Source organism: Phoenix dactylifera, chromosome 11 (genome assembly GCF_009389715.1).
Source record: "Phoenix dactylifera cultivar Barhee BC4 chromosome 11, palm_55x_up_171113_PBpolish2nd_filt_p, whole genome shotgun sequence".
Taxonomy (NCBI): domain Eukaryota; kingdom Viridiplantae; phylum Streptophyta; class Magnoliopsida; order Arecales; family Arecaceae; genus Phoenix; species Phoenix dactylifera.
This window is the reverse complement of record NC_052402.1, coordinates 44,474-59,850: the sequence shown is the minus strand read 5'-3', so window position 1 is coordinate 59,850 and position 15,377 is coordinate 44,474. Positions and strand designations below refer to the sequence as shown.

Sequence of the window (15,377 nt, the reverse complement as noted above, 5' to 3'; positions counted from 1 at the left end):
CCAGTTATTGAAAATTATGTTGCTTCAATAATATACTGAAATCTTTCACTCTAAGCATCCATGGATCATTCAATTGCCATGCTTTTAAGAACATGGTAGATTCAGAAAGGCTGTTTCTTGCTGCAATGGTAAGCTTCCTGCAGTTAAATCACTGTCTCGGAAACGGGACCAGTCCTCTCGGCCATTGCTTCAATCTTTGTTGGGCCTTCACTTTGCTAGCTAGTGATTTTGTAACGGACAAAGGGTCGTTGATTTTATTTCCAATGATGACAATGGGACTTGGCTCCACTGGTTGACACTTCTCCCCTCAGCCTATAGCCTTAGGTGGCACTGCAATCATGTTTATCAAAATAAAAAGAAAAAGAAAAAATAAAGAGGGCGGACGAAGAGAGGTACTTCATTCTCTGGTGTACCTGTTTGGAAGACTTCTAAGCAAATGATGGGTTCTGATCCTTGCCTTTCTACCAATAAAGTGGCCTGACTGCCACTTTCTACCAATAAAAATCTAGTAAGTGGCTAGAGCGATGGCAAAGAGGATGGGATCTAGTTGGCGACCACTGCTTCAGACTCAGGGGCAGAGAAACTAATGGGAGGAGGCTCACAACAGGATCGGGAAAAGAAAATGTTTTTTTAAAAGATATTTTGCATTGTTACTTCTTTATCTTACAAATTATGTTCAGAAATAATTTTTAAACAACTTTCATAAATATTTAGTATTTGATATGCATAGAAGAAATACATATGACTTTTATGAACGCACTTAAAAGACAGAGGTAAGCGCACAAAAGTAAAAACCAGAAAGTACTCTTTCTGGTTTCTCCTGAAATTTATTTTTACTTCTACTTATTTGAGTAGTATTTCTGCAATTATGTTAACAAAATATTTATTATTTTTCTTAGATTTTTTGAAGAATGACATTTTTTTTAAAGCAGCACAAACATGATCTGAAAATGCTTAAGGATGTGACAGCATTATTGCCCGCAGCTCTCTGAAAAAAATTGCTGGTTTTGTCATCTAAAGATGCTCAAAGGTGATATGATGACTCGAGTTCCGACAGGACAACCTGGGGGAGACTACAATAAGATACCATTTTGAGTATTGAAATAGGACCCTCAGCAGCACATCTTGGAACTTCCCTTTTTCTAAGTGTTGGAATGGGACAGAATGGCAGTGTATCCTATTCCATAAAAAAATCGAGATAGTGCCGCCCATGAAATTTAAAACCTTGAATTTTGTTGTATGTATCAACAGGAACATCTGATGCCTATGTTCCAACCTCTAGATCAAGGAATACCCTATGAAGTTTCAGAACATAATCTAACAAAAAAAAAAAGAAGGTTTTCTTTGAAAGATTCTTGAATACCGTCTGTTAATATACGAATACATCTAACCTCTCATATAACGACTTTGCTTGCACTCAATAGATGTGTAGGGTGGTTACTTCACTTTGAAAAGGAGAATTCTCAAAGATCCCAAAAATGATAAACATACATCTTTCGCCTCTAAAATATAGCATCCATCTTTAAGAGATCAGAATCTCAGTGTGTTAGTTACATGTTAGATTTCGGCTGAGTGTATGACGCTGTCATATACGGTCAGATGTATGAGACATACTCCCTTGTGAAGTCAAATGATGCTACTCTATCTAGAAATAGAATGGCAGCCTATAAGCAAGCAGATATCCAAGAGGTATTTCAGCTGGCTGCTGCAACTTGAGATTGCCCGAGTTTCACAGTAACATCTTCTGCGGCGATGTGGAGCTAGCTCATTTCACTAAAAGCCATCAAATCTTCTGAGAGGAACAATAAGCTGCAGGAAATAACAAGTTAAGCTGTGTAATTAACATCTCATGCTTGCTGATGACCTGAAAAGAGTAAAGAAAAAGCCTCGAGCACTCAATTAAGAAGTGTAACTAAAACACAACTCAGATTTCTTTGAACTATAGTTCATTGATGACTTATCTACAGATATCCCAATTGCAGTAACTGAATCACTTTTCCCCCCTCTGAAATTTTACTGTTCTGCCACAGTCTCTAATAAGTGACATCGAATCCTCTTCCTGTACTCTGCTATCATGTAACATTTACCTTGTTACTCTGAGATCTTATTTACACTGCTTCGAAGCAAACCTCTCTGAGTAAACTACTCTTTCCATAAGCTTAGCTAGCCTGTCAGCCCCTGGTCCCGGCTTCAGCTGTGTCGGGTCCCCGGCTGCCGAGCACGGCGGACTTCCCTCACACCAACCACCAGGGACAAAGCTCCCGTTCTTCCGGCCTAGGAGATCTGCATCAATCTTATCCAGTACTGTGTCGTTTCTGCTGAACTTGCGGGCGAAGGGTGCGCTGCTGCCGATCATTTTAGGGACGTCGGCGAGGGAGAGGATGTGAGGATGCTGCTTTGGGGGCACATCCCATGAAATGTAGTGGAGGTCATGGTTCACGACGGTGTGCATGAACTCGGGCGTGTTGCAGATGACTGTGTGGAAATAGCCTTCAGGGGAGGAAACGAAATTGGTGTAGTACATGAGGACAGTTCTTGGCAGGTTGTCCCAGCCCCAGACACAGTACTCAACAAACTCCCGGGTCAGGGCCATCCATGCAGAGCCTGTGAGAATCACAAACAACAGCAGCATTCAACTCCAAAGCATAAGTGATAGAATTCGATCTTTGTTCTTCTCAGCATAGAAGGGAATGCATTTGTTCAGATAAGTTTGAGCCCACTATGTGAGCAGGGAAGTGCTACATCAGAGCCTGTTAGAATCACAACAACAGCAGCATTCAACTCCAAAGCATAAGTGATAGAATTCGATCTTTGTTCTGCTCAGCATAGAAGGGAATGCATTTGTTCAGATAAGTTTGAGCCCACTATGTGAGCAGGTAAGTGCGACATCGTCGCACAGATTTCTCCTAGCCCTGAATTGTAGAATATTTCCCAATGAGATAGCTGCCATTTAGGAACTATGTAAGCGTAGCTAGAGATTTCTAAGCTCCCTTTGTTTCAAGAAAATCAAAGCAAATAGGAGCACAACGAAATGCATGCAATTATGATATGGAGAACTGATATCTAACTTGCCTCGTAAAGGCAATGAATATTTAACTAGCCAAAGAGGGGACAAGGTGAATCAGATTAAATTAACCGACATATTGAATTCTAGTTTTCTGGATCAGAATAAGTTCTTACGGAAGAATACAAATATCAACATGTTCGAATGAGTAAGAACTAAGAACCAGCAGAATTTTTACCTGTAAACAGCTTAAATGCAGTTGGTAGCTCTCTACTCTGAGTCGCCGAGAAGATATCCTTCTTCTGGGACATATAAAGCCCCGGGTCTATGATCAATGGCTTTGCCCTCTGCCCCCTGTAACACCACCGCCAAAACCAAATTCCACTGTCATGCCCCATGATTTCTATACTTGGAACTGCAGAATGGATACATCATGAAACCTGAAAGATAGAATGATATCAACTTACGCCTTCCATCCCAATCGACTTGTATGGTCGACGAAATTCAAATTCCTGGGCAGCGATGAAAAAGTGTGGAGGATATCTACACCCACCCACAAACATCAAATCAATAAAGCTTCTTAACAAGACGATGGAAACAAGCACCAATTCAAATCAGAGGAGATCCGAAAGGCCTACACTCACCATCTTGCGTTACAAGAGGATAGTCGGAGGCGCTGAGGTTTATGAACCAGTCCCAGTCCTTGCTCTTCTTGAGAAGTATAGCACAAGCATGGAGAGTGTTGGCAACCATGGTCGGCCCTCGATATGTCACCATGTTAGCCTTAGTGATCACATGAACGTTACCGACCTCGCGGAGAAGCGTATCATTCGCCACCCGAGAAGCCAATTCCAGTCTCTCGGCAGCCGGCGATTCCAAGTCCAAGTGGACCACGTAGAGGTTCCGGGGGTGGTAGAGAGCCTGCAACGTCCTCCACAGGAGGTCCAGGTCGCCCTTGGATCCCGAGACCAAGTAGGCCAGCCGGGGAATCGTCGGGCCGGCAGGCGGCGGTGGGCGGTCGGCAAGCTTGGATTCCACGAAGGCGGATCTCGAGGTCATCGAATTCCCGTCTCGGAAGTTGGAGAAGATGCTGGGGAGGGAGCAGAGGTGGCCCATGTTGAAAGAGGCCACGACGAGAAAGATACAGACGGCGGTGCTCAAGGCCAACGGGCATAATGCCCATTTCTTCTCCATGGTTGGAAGCAGAGGAACTCTTGCCTTAATAAATTCCATCCTGTATACGTATAGAAGTATCCTGCCCCTTGAAGCAACTTAGGATGTATGGCTTCTAACTATATATATACTACAACTTCTGTCAAGAAAAGGAGATGGAATTAATTCAGGGAATCAGGATTCCTTGAAAAACTAAAACAAAGAAACAAAAGAGAGGCAACAACTGAAGATAGGGAGGAACAGAGAGGTGGCGATTTTGTGTAATTCTCGAAGGGGATACAAAAAAATAAGAATAAACGAATGAGGAGAAGAACACCAGATCCAAGAAAGAAACTGGAAACAGAGGGGTAAAGGTTTAGAACTTAGAATCTATAAATAAGAAGAAGAGCAACAACAGATACAAGAAAGACAGCAAGAACAAGGGTTTGAAGGCCAGATTACTTGAGGGAGAATACAACGAAGCAATAACAAGAACAACGGAGTCACCGTGACTTCCTTAAAGGATTCCGTTAAGGCAACTGGAGAACAACAAAGACGGTTATAATAATAACCTTTAAGAAACTAGTTAGAAACAGAAGAAGATCCAAACACACAAAAGAGAGAGAGAGAGAGAGAGAGAGAGAGAGAGAGAGAGAGGAAGGTGACAAGAAAAACATAAAAAACAAAAACAATGGGGACCAAAGGCTCCGGAGAAAATAAAGGATGGAGCCAAAATCGGAGGAAAGCAAGAGCTGAAAAAAATATCGTATATTGGGAAAGGCAAAGAGGGTTGAAGATAAGATAGAGAAACAGAGGAGGAAGTTATCGGCTTTCTCCGTCCATGTGAATTTATATCTATTTTTGTGTATTATTTATTATTCCCGCAGCTTCTTTCACCTTTCTTTCTTATAGTACACACGTTTTTTCAGTCTTGTCTGTAACCACCAAAAAATGGCAATAGCGGGGAGAGGTGTATACGTAGAAAATGGGGGTGGAGTTAACTTGAGTTTCTGGTATATTGCGGTGAGCTAATAAAGCGGGAAACGGTTGTAGTTAATGGGCATTGAAGTCGCACTCAGTCTGGCCGAGACGGCAACCACGTCGCCGAACCCAATCCGCCTCTCACGTGGTTACGTAGCCACCTCTGCTTCTAAATATCAAATTTTACATTAATATCCTTCCAAAATTGATATTTACATGTATACTCTTATAAAATTTTGTTATTGTACAAATGCCCGTAATATAATAGTTGTTCTAACGGTGTTAAGAAAAAATATATTTATTTTAATTAAAAATAAAATAAAATTTTAAAATTACGCTATTGCTCTTGTCTTCTTCTTCTATTGGGATTCCAATCTATGTCTACCCAGTAAGATTATTTTAGTCATTTTAATTTGAAACTGTTAATTTTTTAACGTCGTTAGATAACATGGGTACATATGCAAAAATAAAAATAAAAAAGGGTAGAATGATAAAACAAGTGTTTTATAAGGGTATACATGTAAATATAAATTTTGGAAGAGTATTCATGCAAAATCCGATATTTAGGAGAATATTCATGCAAATTTTTAATTTTTTAATTTTTTTATTTTTTTTTTGTCTGTCACAGTAGCCACCTCTTTCGCATTCCTTGATTTGATTCCACGCTTTCCATGTCCCCACGGTGACTCCGAGTTTTCGGGCGCGTCCTTTCCGCCCTGCATTTCCGTAGCTTTTCTTCGAACTTACATCCACGGTTGAAGGATTAAAATTCTACGGCATCGTAACGTTTAAGAGTAGCTAACTTTTGTCCAACTCCAATACGTCGTCTTCTTCCCCTTGTTCAGGTCTACTATTGCATCCCGTCCAATGACAATGTGAGCTCTCTTTTCCGCTTTGGGAATGGTTGCTGCCTGCGAACTCAGTGCGAAGGAAGGAAGAACAGTGCTACTGTGTTGCTGTGCTAGGATTTGAGACCAAGAACAAGAAAATGAGGCCGAATAGGACCAATAGCCATAAGCCATAAGCCATAGGATGATATGTTATACCAGTAACCAGGCTTAAGAGCTTTACAGCGATGGGATTTCTTTCCCACGTCTCGTGGTCTTGAAGTCTGAAGCAATTTTCCACAGGCCATAGCGAAGTAGGCAACTAGCTTTCAGCCTTTCATGTTTTCACAGTTTTGTAGCCCTGCGAACATCTTCTTTCTCACAGTATTGGCCAAGGGCATTCCTTTGGGCCGCCTCAGGCGACCGAGGCAGGCGACCGCCTCCGTCGCCTAAGAGTTGGGCCGCCCTGTCTTATAGCATAAAGAATTGTTTTTTCTTTTTATGTATATATCTTTATAAATATCTGTATATATATATATACCCTCATTAATTTACTATTTATGTCTATATTTTATAAATTATTATTTTTACATATAAACCATTATAAAGATATGATATATAAATTATTTTTTTAATATAAACCATTATAAGATATGACGTATATGCAAAAAAATGTAATTTATAAGGTTGTACATATAAAAACAAATAATTTATAAGAGTATACATGCAATTAGAAAATTTATGATATATAATAGATATTTATAAGAGTATATATGCAAAATAAAGCAATTAATGAGGGTGTATATACAAATCGTAAATTTTTGAGATTATTCACATAATTTCAAATATTTAAAAAAGTATACATGCAACAAATTCTAGAGGAAAATAGAAGCTTTTTCTAATGGTGTGGTAAGTGGCCCAACCTCATGAAAAGTCCACGCCAATCTAACTTGTAATTTTGCTTGAAAGCGTTGCTCATCTTCATACCAAGAATAAGCAAACCTTAACCTTAGTTTGGTAGACATGATGTCATTATCAATTATTGACTTACAGCATTGAAGTTTGTCAGATAATCACTTTCAAGAATTTTTAGAGGCCGTTCGGAATAAACTATGAGGATTTTTGTGAACCATGATCATATATTTTTCACCCTGCAGTCTTTGATGTAATCACTAAGATACCTCCCCAACAAATCAGGTAGCACCTTCATGATTTCATATCATTTATTTGAGGGCAAGGTCATATATTTGATTTCTACAATCTTGTAGGGTGTACAGATTTTTTTTGATAATTTGAATGCTATACTTTGCATATTCTCCTAACCTGAACGTAGTTCTACCATAAAGTGCAGAAAAAAGTGTTCGAGATATTTGAGATATGATGAGTGATGGAGTGGCCTTTCAGACTAAATATGTGTATCAAGAGGCCAATAGGGCAGCGGATTAGATGGCAGCATATGTGGCGTGTCACTCAGGAGTTAGGAGACACCTTGTGGGCCGAGAAGGGCGAATTGTGTAGGGCACTGTGTGACTTAATTTTTGAGGTGTATTCATTCACGTAATATATGAAATACCCGTTTTTAGCCCCACCAAAAAAAAAACAAGAAGTAAATACATGAATCTTTAATGTCAACACCAAATGACATCCCACTTCAATGAAAACCATCCCTCAAAGTTTTCCTATATACTTCTAAGCTATGAGGCCCAAATCTGGTTCCAAGAGAGGACACTATATATCAAGAGAGGATTGGCGACATTGACGATGTGAAACGTCAACTTATGACAAGCAGGTCCCTGCGTAGGTACAGGGTTGCATCAAGGAACCACCTTCCTTCTGCAAATCCACTGTCAAATTATCCATAGGTTACTTTAAGATCTATATAAACAGATAAATGACGAAGTTCAAAGTGCTTAGAGATTTGTGCCATGGGCAATCAACGAATTCTTACAAAAAAAAAAAAATGGTGAATCAGATATAACCCTCAAGCATCAAGTCTCTTGCAGCATGTCCATGAAGCTTTTTCTTGCTATTGAGCTTGGGCCTCAAAACATGCATATTATGTATTGATTAGCCATGTCTTGGTGATGTGTACCCTAGAATTATGTTGCCGGATAGCTTAAGCTTTATTGACAATGGCCTAACTTGGATGACTTGACCACCTTCATTATAAAACAACATGTACCTAATTGAGAAGAAAAGAACCGAGCGATGACGCTCACATGTACCTTAAACACCTAATTACTGAGCTTGACACGTATTCGCCATTGATGGCCATTGGCAAGGCAAAAGTGAGCGTTTGAAAGCTTGACAGAGGGAGTATAATGGTAGGGGCCGTGCCATGCACGCCAAATGAGTGCTTCACACGCCAAAACTACGGGAAGGCCGCATAAGAGAAGTACCGAATCAACTAGCCATTGGCTTTTGCCTTTTGGTACGAGCATAATTATGTGGGCCATTCTTGGAGACGATTAAACCCATACCGTCAAACCGACGAACGAAGTTTTCAAACACGCATCCAACTAAAATTTTGTTCGACGCCACATAAGGGGGATTAAAGGTATGAATGCGGATGTTGTGGTTGGAGGCCGCGCACTGGTTTGTGTGGTCTTCCACTATCTCCCACAAATATAAATCCAAGTCGTTCCAAGTCTTCTGCCCTGTCCGTACGCATTATGCTCGGCTCTGGTTCGGGTTGTATTAAAAAATAATCGATCTTCTTTTATGATGACCGTTGGATCACATTTTGCACTTATTTTAATGATCTCGAAGAGGCTGTCGTGCGATCCAATGGTTGATATTGCAGAAGAAGAAAAATTATTTCTTCGCACGAATGATACAACGCAACCTACTCGGCTATGCACGTACTGTAAGGTAAGTATCATTTACCAAGTGATTTTTATTGGCTTACATCAAGCTTTAGAGCTGTTGCTGTTGAAAATACCGCTATAGCATCTCAAAAAGAAAGAAAATGGATGAAGTGAACCGATCTCCTATTTATTTATAAGGTGTTTGACTAACTTATATTTCACATCGAAGATGAAATTGTACAAAAAAAAAAAAAGCCTCTTTAAAAATTATTATTTAGATTTTTTGATCTATCCAAAAAAAAATTTTATGCGTAAGCGAAACCGACGGAAATTGCTCCTTTCAACTTTAATTTCTCCTGCTAAAGGGACTTTGTGCTCGGCCGTCACGTTGCAGGAAATATCTTTCTTGCTCAGGAAATCTTTTTGATGGAACTTGCTCAGGAAATCATGCAGTCTCTACGCAAATGCAATCTTCCAGAACCAAACCCTTAATGACTGTAAAGGTCAATATGGAAAAAGCTTTTGATAGGATTAATTGGGATTTATGCTTGCAGTCCTTAATAACTTTCATTTCCATCCTAATTTTATTAAAGGGCTTAGGCATGTGTTTGTCATCCTTCTTTTGCTCTTCTCATCAATGGTTCACCCTTTTCTTGGTTTAAGCCTACGATGGGACTACGCCAAGAATGCCTGTTATCACTATTTTTATTCATTATGTGCTTTGACATGCTTTCAAGGTTGTTGCAGCTCTCTATTGAATATAAAGCTCGGGCCTATCAACCAGGCAGATGTGGCATTACCCTATCGCATATTTTTTTTTGTTGACGATTGCTTGTTGTGGCTAAAGCTACTACTCGGGACACTTTATCTCGAAGCAATGATTGACTTTTATTGTGCCTTTTTTTTTTTTTTTTTTTGGTACATGTTGCTGAACCTGTTGCTGTTTTCGGAATTGCTGACTTGTCTACTTAACCGGAGGAACCAGCTGTTGAAACTCTGCTGGTGCTGGAGCGAAACAATACAGCTGTGGGGAAAATAGGATTGATCTCATGTTCCCAAAGATCAATCCCACGGTTTACAAGTTTCTGAATGTTGGTTTAATCGAGTTCTAGTATGTTGAGAATTTCTGAATTGAGTCTATTTGGGAGTCTGAACTTGTTCTGAAATTCATGTCTGAGTTAAGTCAGATTAGGAGTCCGTTTTGATTAGAGTTTAGTTGATTATTGAGTCCTTTTTGTTAGGGATTTAGAATGAGTTCATGGCCCTATAAGAGGTGGGATGTACAGGGCCGCCGCTTGCTTCTTTTTGGCTCGGTTTTACTGTGAATGAAAATTCTGATGAAGCTCTATTTTTTGGATTCCGAAATTCTCCTGTTTTTATCTGTTGTGTGCTCCTGATTTTTGCAGTGGAACAGCAGGAGAAACGATCCTACGCTTCCCTCATCACCTGGAAAGAGAGTTCCGTGCATTTCTTTGGGGGCACTCATCTGACAGCAAAGGCTGTCATCTTTTATCTTGGGATCTCATTTTTTCTCCTAAGTGTTTTGGTGGTCTAGCTATTCATTCTTTGCTTTCAAAGCAACAAATTCTTTTAAGCAAATTCGCAGCTCATCTTGTGCTAAATCCGCACTCTTTGTGGGCTCAGATTTTGGTTGCAAAGTACAAGTTTCACGGCACCTGGAGGAACTACCATCGGCCATCTAAATGCTCATCCATTTGGCATCGAATAATAGTAGTAGCTCAAGGCACTCAGCTGCAGTACAACTTTATTTCGAACCTCACAGATGGCACCTTAGTGTATTTTTTACAGGATCCATGGTACTCTTCAGTCCCTCCTAACTCCTGGCCTACATTTATTAATATGGATACTCCTCTGCAGGGTAAGAAAGTGGCGGATTTCATCAATAATGCCCGCACCTGGAAGGAGGAGGAGTTGAGCTCTTATTTTCCCAGCTGATATATTGTCACGAATTCTGGCTATTCCGCTGGCCCAAGGTTCTTGGCCTGATCGATTTTCCTCTGCGACAGCCAGCCATTCCTTATTCAGGTAATCTCTCTTCCTTCCGTTGGCTTTGAAGGCTGCCCATCCCAATGTCTGTTAAAACTCTTTCGCTGGAAATTGCTGTGGAAAAGACTACCCTGCAAACAACTGTTGTATAGCCGAGGCATTATATGGGATGATCGGTTTATCTTGTGACCTTTGCCCGGCTGAGGTAGAGGCTCATGCGCTCTTCCATTGTCCACTTGCTCGGCAATTTTGGAACTTGCTGGCCGACCTTCTAAATAGCATTTACCCTTGCTCTTTGCTGGTATGGGATGCCATTATGTCTGATACCATGGTAGAGAGCAAATCCAACATCATTCTTGCTTATGCACTTGGTTTCGCTAAAGTGGCTGGCTGGTTCGCTCTTCAAAGATGACAGTTCTTTCTTTTTGTTTCTGTTTTGGCTTATACACAGCTAACAGATAGCTCTCTTCTTTTGCTTTCTCATGAGTTTATTGGTTACAACTGACACCTGCAGTTCTGATCTGATAAGAAATTATGATTGTTATGGAAATCAAGAAATTATAGACTGTTTCAAGAGTCTATTTTGGTAAGACAGCTCTATAGTTATCTGTCAACTCATTCTTCTGGGCCTTCTCAAGTTTCTTTTGCATCACATTTTAGGTACTGGGGTATTGCCTCTTCTTCTTCTGATCCTATCATCACTTTCTGTTGGATACCCCCTCCCCCTGGTGTTTTAAAAGTTTAACTTTGGTGGCTCTGTAATGGATGATAAGGCTGCAGTGGTCGGTTGATATCAGCAGCAGGCAAACTAGTTCCAAAAATCTCAGTATCTTATTCACACAGCCATACACACTTATAAAGCTTTGCAGGTGTGGGTTGAAGGAGATTCATCTACTGTTATCTCCTGGCTCAATTCACCTTATTCCAAAGTGCAGGTTAGCCCACTTTTGCAGGATATTTGGCAGTGGAAGTTTGTTGCTACAAATTTCCAAGCCTCCCATCTGTTTCGGCACCGCTCAGGCAATCAGTTCTCATGAGGTTTCGTACCAGGACCATCTCTCAGCCCCGGCAGGATTTCTCAACATTTTGTTGGCTGATACTTCCTCTGCTTCTCTCTTTGGGCCGTGGGTCTCCTCTGTATCAACAAAAAAGAAGAAGAAAAAGAAAGAGAGAATCACAATAAAATTCAGTTGGATATGGAACAAGAAAACAGCATCTCGGATTCACTTTTTTTCGCGGAAGGTGTAGGGAAAGTTGCCATGCAAAAACATTTGATTCAATAGCTGTGCAAAAAGTATCAGACTTGCTCTGGAGTCTAAGCAGGATACTGTCGAGAATAGCTTAATGGTCAATGCAGGGAATTGGGGTCTCCCTCAAAAACCCATGCCATTCAAATTTAATAGGAGTAGGTCGCTTCCTAATAAAACCAGGCCAAGTATTGTTCTAATCGAACCATTCATATAACCTCCTGCGCCGCTCATTAGCAATAGCATCTAAGGTTATTCCAACTCAAATGACTGAAGCAAGTGCAAATTGATCAAAGTTGGCTCCACACTGGATGAAGCGCTTTAACTCGGCCACTTTTATCATAGAACATCCTGCACATAACAAATTGCTTCCAGTAGCAGTATGAAATTGGCGAACTAGGAAGGTCGTATGAGTTAGTCCGAAATAAAGTCATAAGACTGTTTTGAGTCATCAAGATAGTAATATAACTCGATCGATATTAGTCGATACGATACTCAATAGGCAAGGGCCATTGCATAACACCCTCCCTCACTGAAACCAAGATTTAGTATCTCAGTTAAACCCCTTGAGATATGATATGGTCCATAGAAGCATGAGAAAAAAAAAATATTAACCCTACATTTTTACATTGGAAACAGCTACATCGGGCATGCATCTTATCTTACCCTAGCTACGCCGTCCTTCCTCGCTCATGATTCATTCCATGTGAACTTACTTCGGACTTTGCATAAAACTTGGGGTATTCTTGGATAAGATATCAACGTTGTTTCACCGGCTTCCTCAAAAACAAACAAAAAAAAAATGATATCAACGCTGTCGTTGACATGTACAATTCCCCCAAGAATGCCAAGCTTGGCCCAAGCTTGTCCAGATCGTTTGGACTAGGCCCATTGGGCTTGATGAAGCCTTAAAGTCAGCTGTCACCACTTGGTTTAATTTAACATGGATGCTTGCCTTGGTCATTACTCTTGGAATTGTACAACGTTGCTCTAGTGCTTGGTTTGGGCAACTCAAGAAGTCTGCCGACAGTTCTACTAATTTCCTTTTCTCAACCTATTTACAACTCTCAGGATAACAAGCATGCCGAAACTGTAAGCAGACGAGGCGACGAGAGAAGTCAAATGACTTCCACAGCAGTGCGGTGCAAGTCAAAGGTCAGCATGGAAGCTCTAAGCTTTGGTTGCCGGTCGGACGCCGCCGTTGGGAGGAACGGCGCCCCAGGGCCAGGGTCCATCCTCTCGGGTGTTCCGAGCCATTTAGACTGCATGTACTTGTGCTTCCTCCATGGCCCCAAGTGCATCTTGTTATCCTTCATGCACTTCTTCGCCGCCGAGCACATGATCTTGATCGCATTCTTTAGCTTCTCCGACTTGCCAACGAAGACCTCCGGAAGGCAGTTTACAAGCTGGTTGTATTCCTCGCTGGCTCTCGCCATCTCAAACTCCGCACGGAGGTTCAGCTCTATGACTACTCTAATTGGGTTCCTTCTGCCGTTCTTTGCCTCCATCACCACGTCTACGTAGCTGTGTTCCCCTGTGGACGTACAATCAATAATATGTCAAATACCGTCGCATCCGAAGTGCTAATATTCTGAATTGGCGAGACAACGTATCTGAAATGCACTAAGATAATAATATTCAAAGCTTGGACGCATACCCAAAAGCTCATTGCGAACTTATCAACTTTGTGCTTGTGATACTTTGATCACTATACACCCACTTAACTTTGTTACTTTGTATCGTGTAGTCATGGGGAAATGATACATGCGATGCTATATCGTCATAACATAATCTCCGAGACAGGTACGCATTCCAAATATATACCTAGCTAATGGAATATTTGCGAATTGCTCTCCGAGTAAGTCACTTTTTTTGTGGAAACCTGGGTCTGATCCAACCCTGGCTAGTTAAAAATCTCCCTAACCTGTTTGTAAAGATTGTAACTTTGTCACTTTCTATCATGTGGTGGGGTAGCACAAACTTGATGTGAATGATCTGGACTTGTCATGATGATCCGAAAGAAGAGGAGAATATTCCCAATTACCTGAAGGGATATCCAGGGACCGACTCCACTTGGACTTGCAAAGGGCGCTGTTATATCCTGCTTCCCGGAGCCTTTCGGTGATGTGCCTTAGTGCACAATTCCGGCATCCCTTGGCCATTCGATTCGGGCAGATGCAGACAAGTCCCATGGATTGCATCTTCTTCACGGCATCCTCTGTAGACATCCGTACCTTCGCTTCCGCCAAGCTATCCCGGGACAAGCCCTCCTATTGCAATCCATTAGTACAACTATATCTAATTAGATCAGTATTCAAATCCAAAGATAATAAATAAAAGAAAAGAAAACAGAAGAACCCATAGCTTTTACATACGAAGGCTATAACAGTAAGCCTGTCTGTCAATTGATGGCACCTTCCCTCTCTCTCTCTCTCTCTCTCTCTCTCTCTCTGTTGATATCTTGGTTGAGAAAATAAAATGACACGAAAGACTTGACCAAAAATTGATAAATATGCAATAAAATTTTCTCTATAAATTATAGTAACCAATCTCACCAACTCTAAATTGTTTTTGTTATAGCAATTCTGTGCTTAAATTCGGTAGATGTCTCTCTCTCTCTCTCTCTCTCTCTCTCTCTCTCTCTCTCTCTCTCTATATATATATATATATATATATATATATATATATATATATATATATATATATATATATATATATATATATATATATATATATATATATATATATATATATATATATATATATATATATATATATATATCCTCAAAAGATATCATCAACATAAAAACACATTTGAGCAAACAAACAGCTCCATCGCTCTTGCATGAGAGGAGCTTTTTTGTTCACAATCTCAAAGGTTTTTTTGTCGAACCTATAAATAATTTAACAATCATTTCTTTCAAATAATTGATAATATTTTTATAAAAATCTAATATACAGATATACACACGGACATATACATATATATAAATTTTCTCTGCAAAATTTAAAGCGAAGAAGCATGGATCATCGAACTTACTTGGAGGAGCTGGTGTTGGGTCTTCCAGAAAGCCTTGTTTTCTCGAGCATTACTTTCCGAGCCATCTCCGCCATCCTCTTCATCGCTGCATTCACCATCACCCTCGAATGGGTCGCGGCCCAGTTCATTTCCTCCCCCTTCTTCAAAGAACCCCAACACCATTGCAGAAAGGCTCACTCCACCGTGTATCCACTCCCTCTCTCTCATGGCCACCTTTTCCTCCATTAACGCCCTTCTCCTGAAAAAGCTCTATAATAATAATAATATCTATATAACACCCACCCTCTCCTTCTCGGATCAAGTCCGACTCCG

The 15,377-nt window shown here is 40.5% G+C and overlaps 2 protein-coding genes across 5 annotated transcripts; both read right to left on the bottom strand.

Moving 5' to 3' along the window:
- Positions 1-1,446: 1,446 nt before the first annotated feature.
- LOC103708936 (beta-glucuronosyltransferase GlcAT14A-like) lies at positions 1,447-4,919 on the bottom strand. Of its 4 annotated transcripts, none has more exons than XM_026805336.2 (5): positions 3,649-4,919; positions 3,472-3,547; positions 3,243-3,358; positions 2,088-2,604; positions 1,447-1,864 (listed from the first exon to the last, which is right to left on the bottom strand). In XM_026805336.2, the coding sequence occupies exons 1-4, from the start codon at positions 4,235-4,237 to the stop codon at positions 2,105-2,107; spliced, it is 1,281 nt and encodes a 426-aa protein (XP_026661137.2). In that variant the 5' UTR covers positions 4,238-4,919; the 3' UTR covers positions 1,447-1,864; positions 2,088-2,104. The 4 variants fall into 4 exon arrangements, with proteins under 4 accessions (XP_026661137.2, XP_026661138.2, XP_008792274.2 ...); XM_026805337.2 differs by having other exon boundaries at positions 1,447-1,809; XM_008794052.4 differs by having other exon boundaries at positions 1,499-2,604; positions 3,649-4,316; positions 4,619-4,917.
- Positions 4,920-12,766: 7,847 nt separating this feature from the next.
- On the bottom strand, positions 12,767-15,377 carry LOC103708935. Its single transcript, XM_008794049.4, has 3 exons — positions 15,066-15,377; positions 14,070-14,295; positions 12,767-13,559 (listed from the first exon to the last, which is right to left on the bottom strand). The coding sequence occupies exons 1-3, from the start codon at positions 15,288-15,290 to the stop codon at positions 13,144-13,146; spliced, it is 867 nt and encodes a 288-aa protein (XP_008792271.2). The 5' UTR covers positions 15,291-15,377; the 3' UTR covers positions 12,767-13,143.

Bases quoted from the DNA above. Each gene is read 5' to 3' on its own strand.
- LOC103708935 (XM_008794049.4), bottom strand. From the start codon at position 15,290: ATGGAGGAAAAGGTGGCCATGAGAGAGAGGGAGTGGATACACGGTGGA. The intron at 14,296-15,065 runs GTAAGTTCGATG...GGATTGCAATAG, and splicing joins CCCAACACCAGCTCCTCCAA to GAGGGCTTGTCCCGGGATAG. The intron at 13,560-14,069 runs GTAATTGGGAAT...GTACGTCCACAG, and splicing joins GTCCCTGGATATCCCTTCAG to GGGAACACAGCTACGTAGAC.
- LOC103708936 (XM_026805336.2), bottom strand. From the start codon at position 4,237: ATGGAATTTATTAAGGCAAGAGTTCCTCTGCTTCCAACCATGGAGAAG. The intron at 3,548-3,648 runs GTGAGTGTAGGC...GGGTGGGTGTAG, and splicing joins TCCTCTTGTAACGCAAGATG to ATATCCTCCACACTTTTTCA. The intron at 2,605-3,242 runs GTAAAAATTCTG...TGATTCTCACAG, and splicing joins TGCATTTAAGCTGTTTACAG to GCTCTGCATGGATGGCCCTG.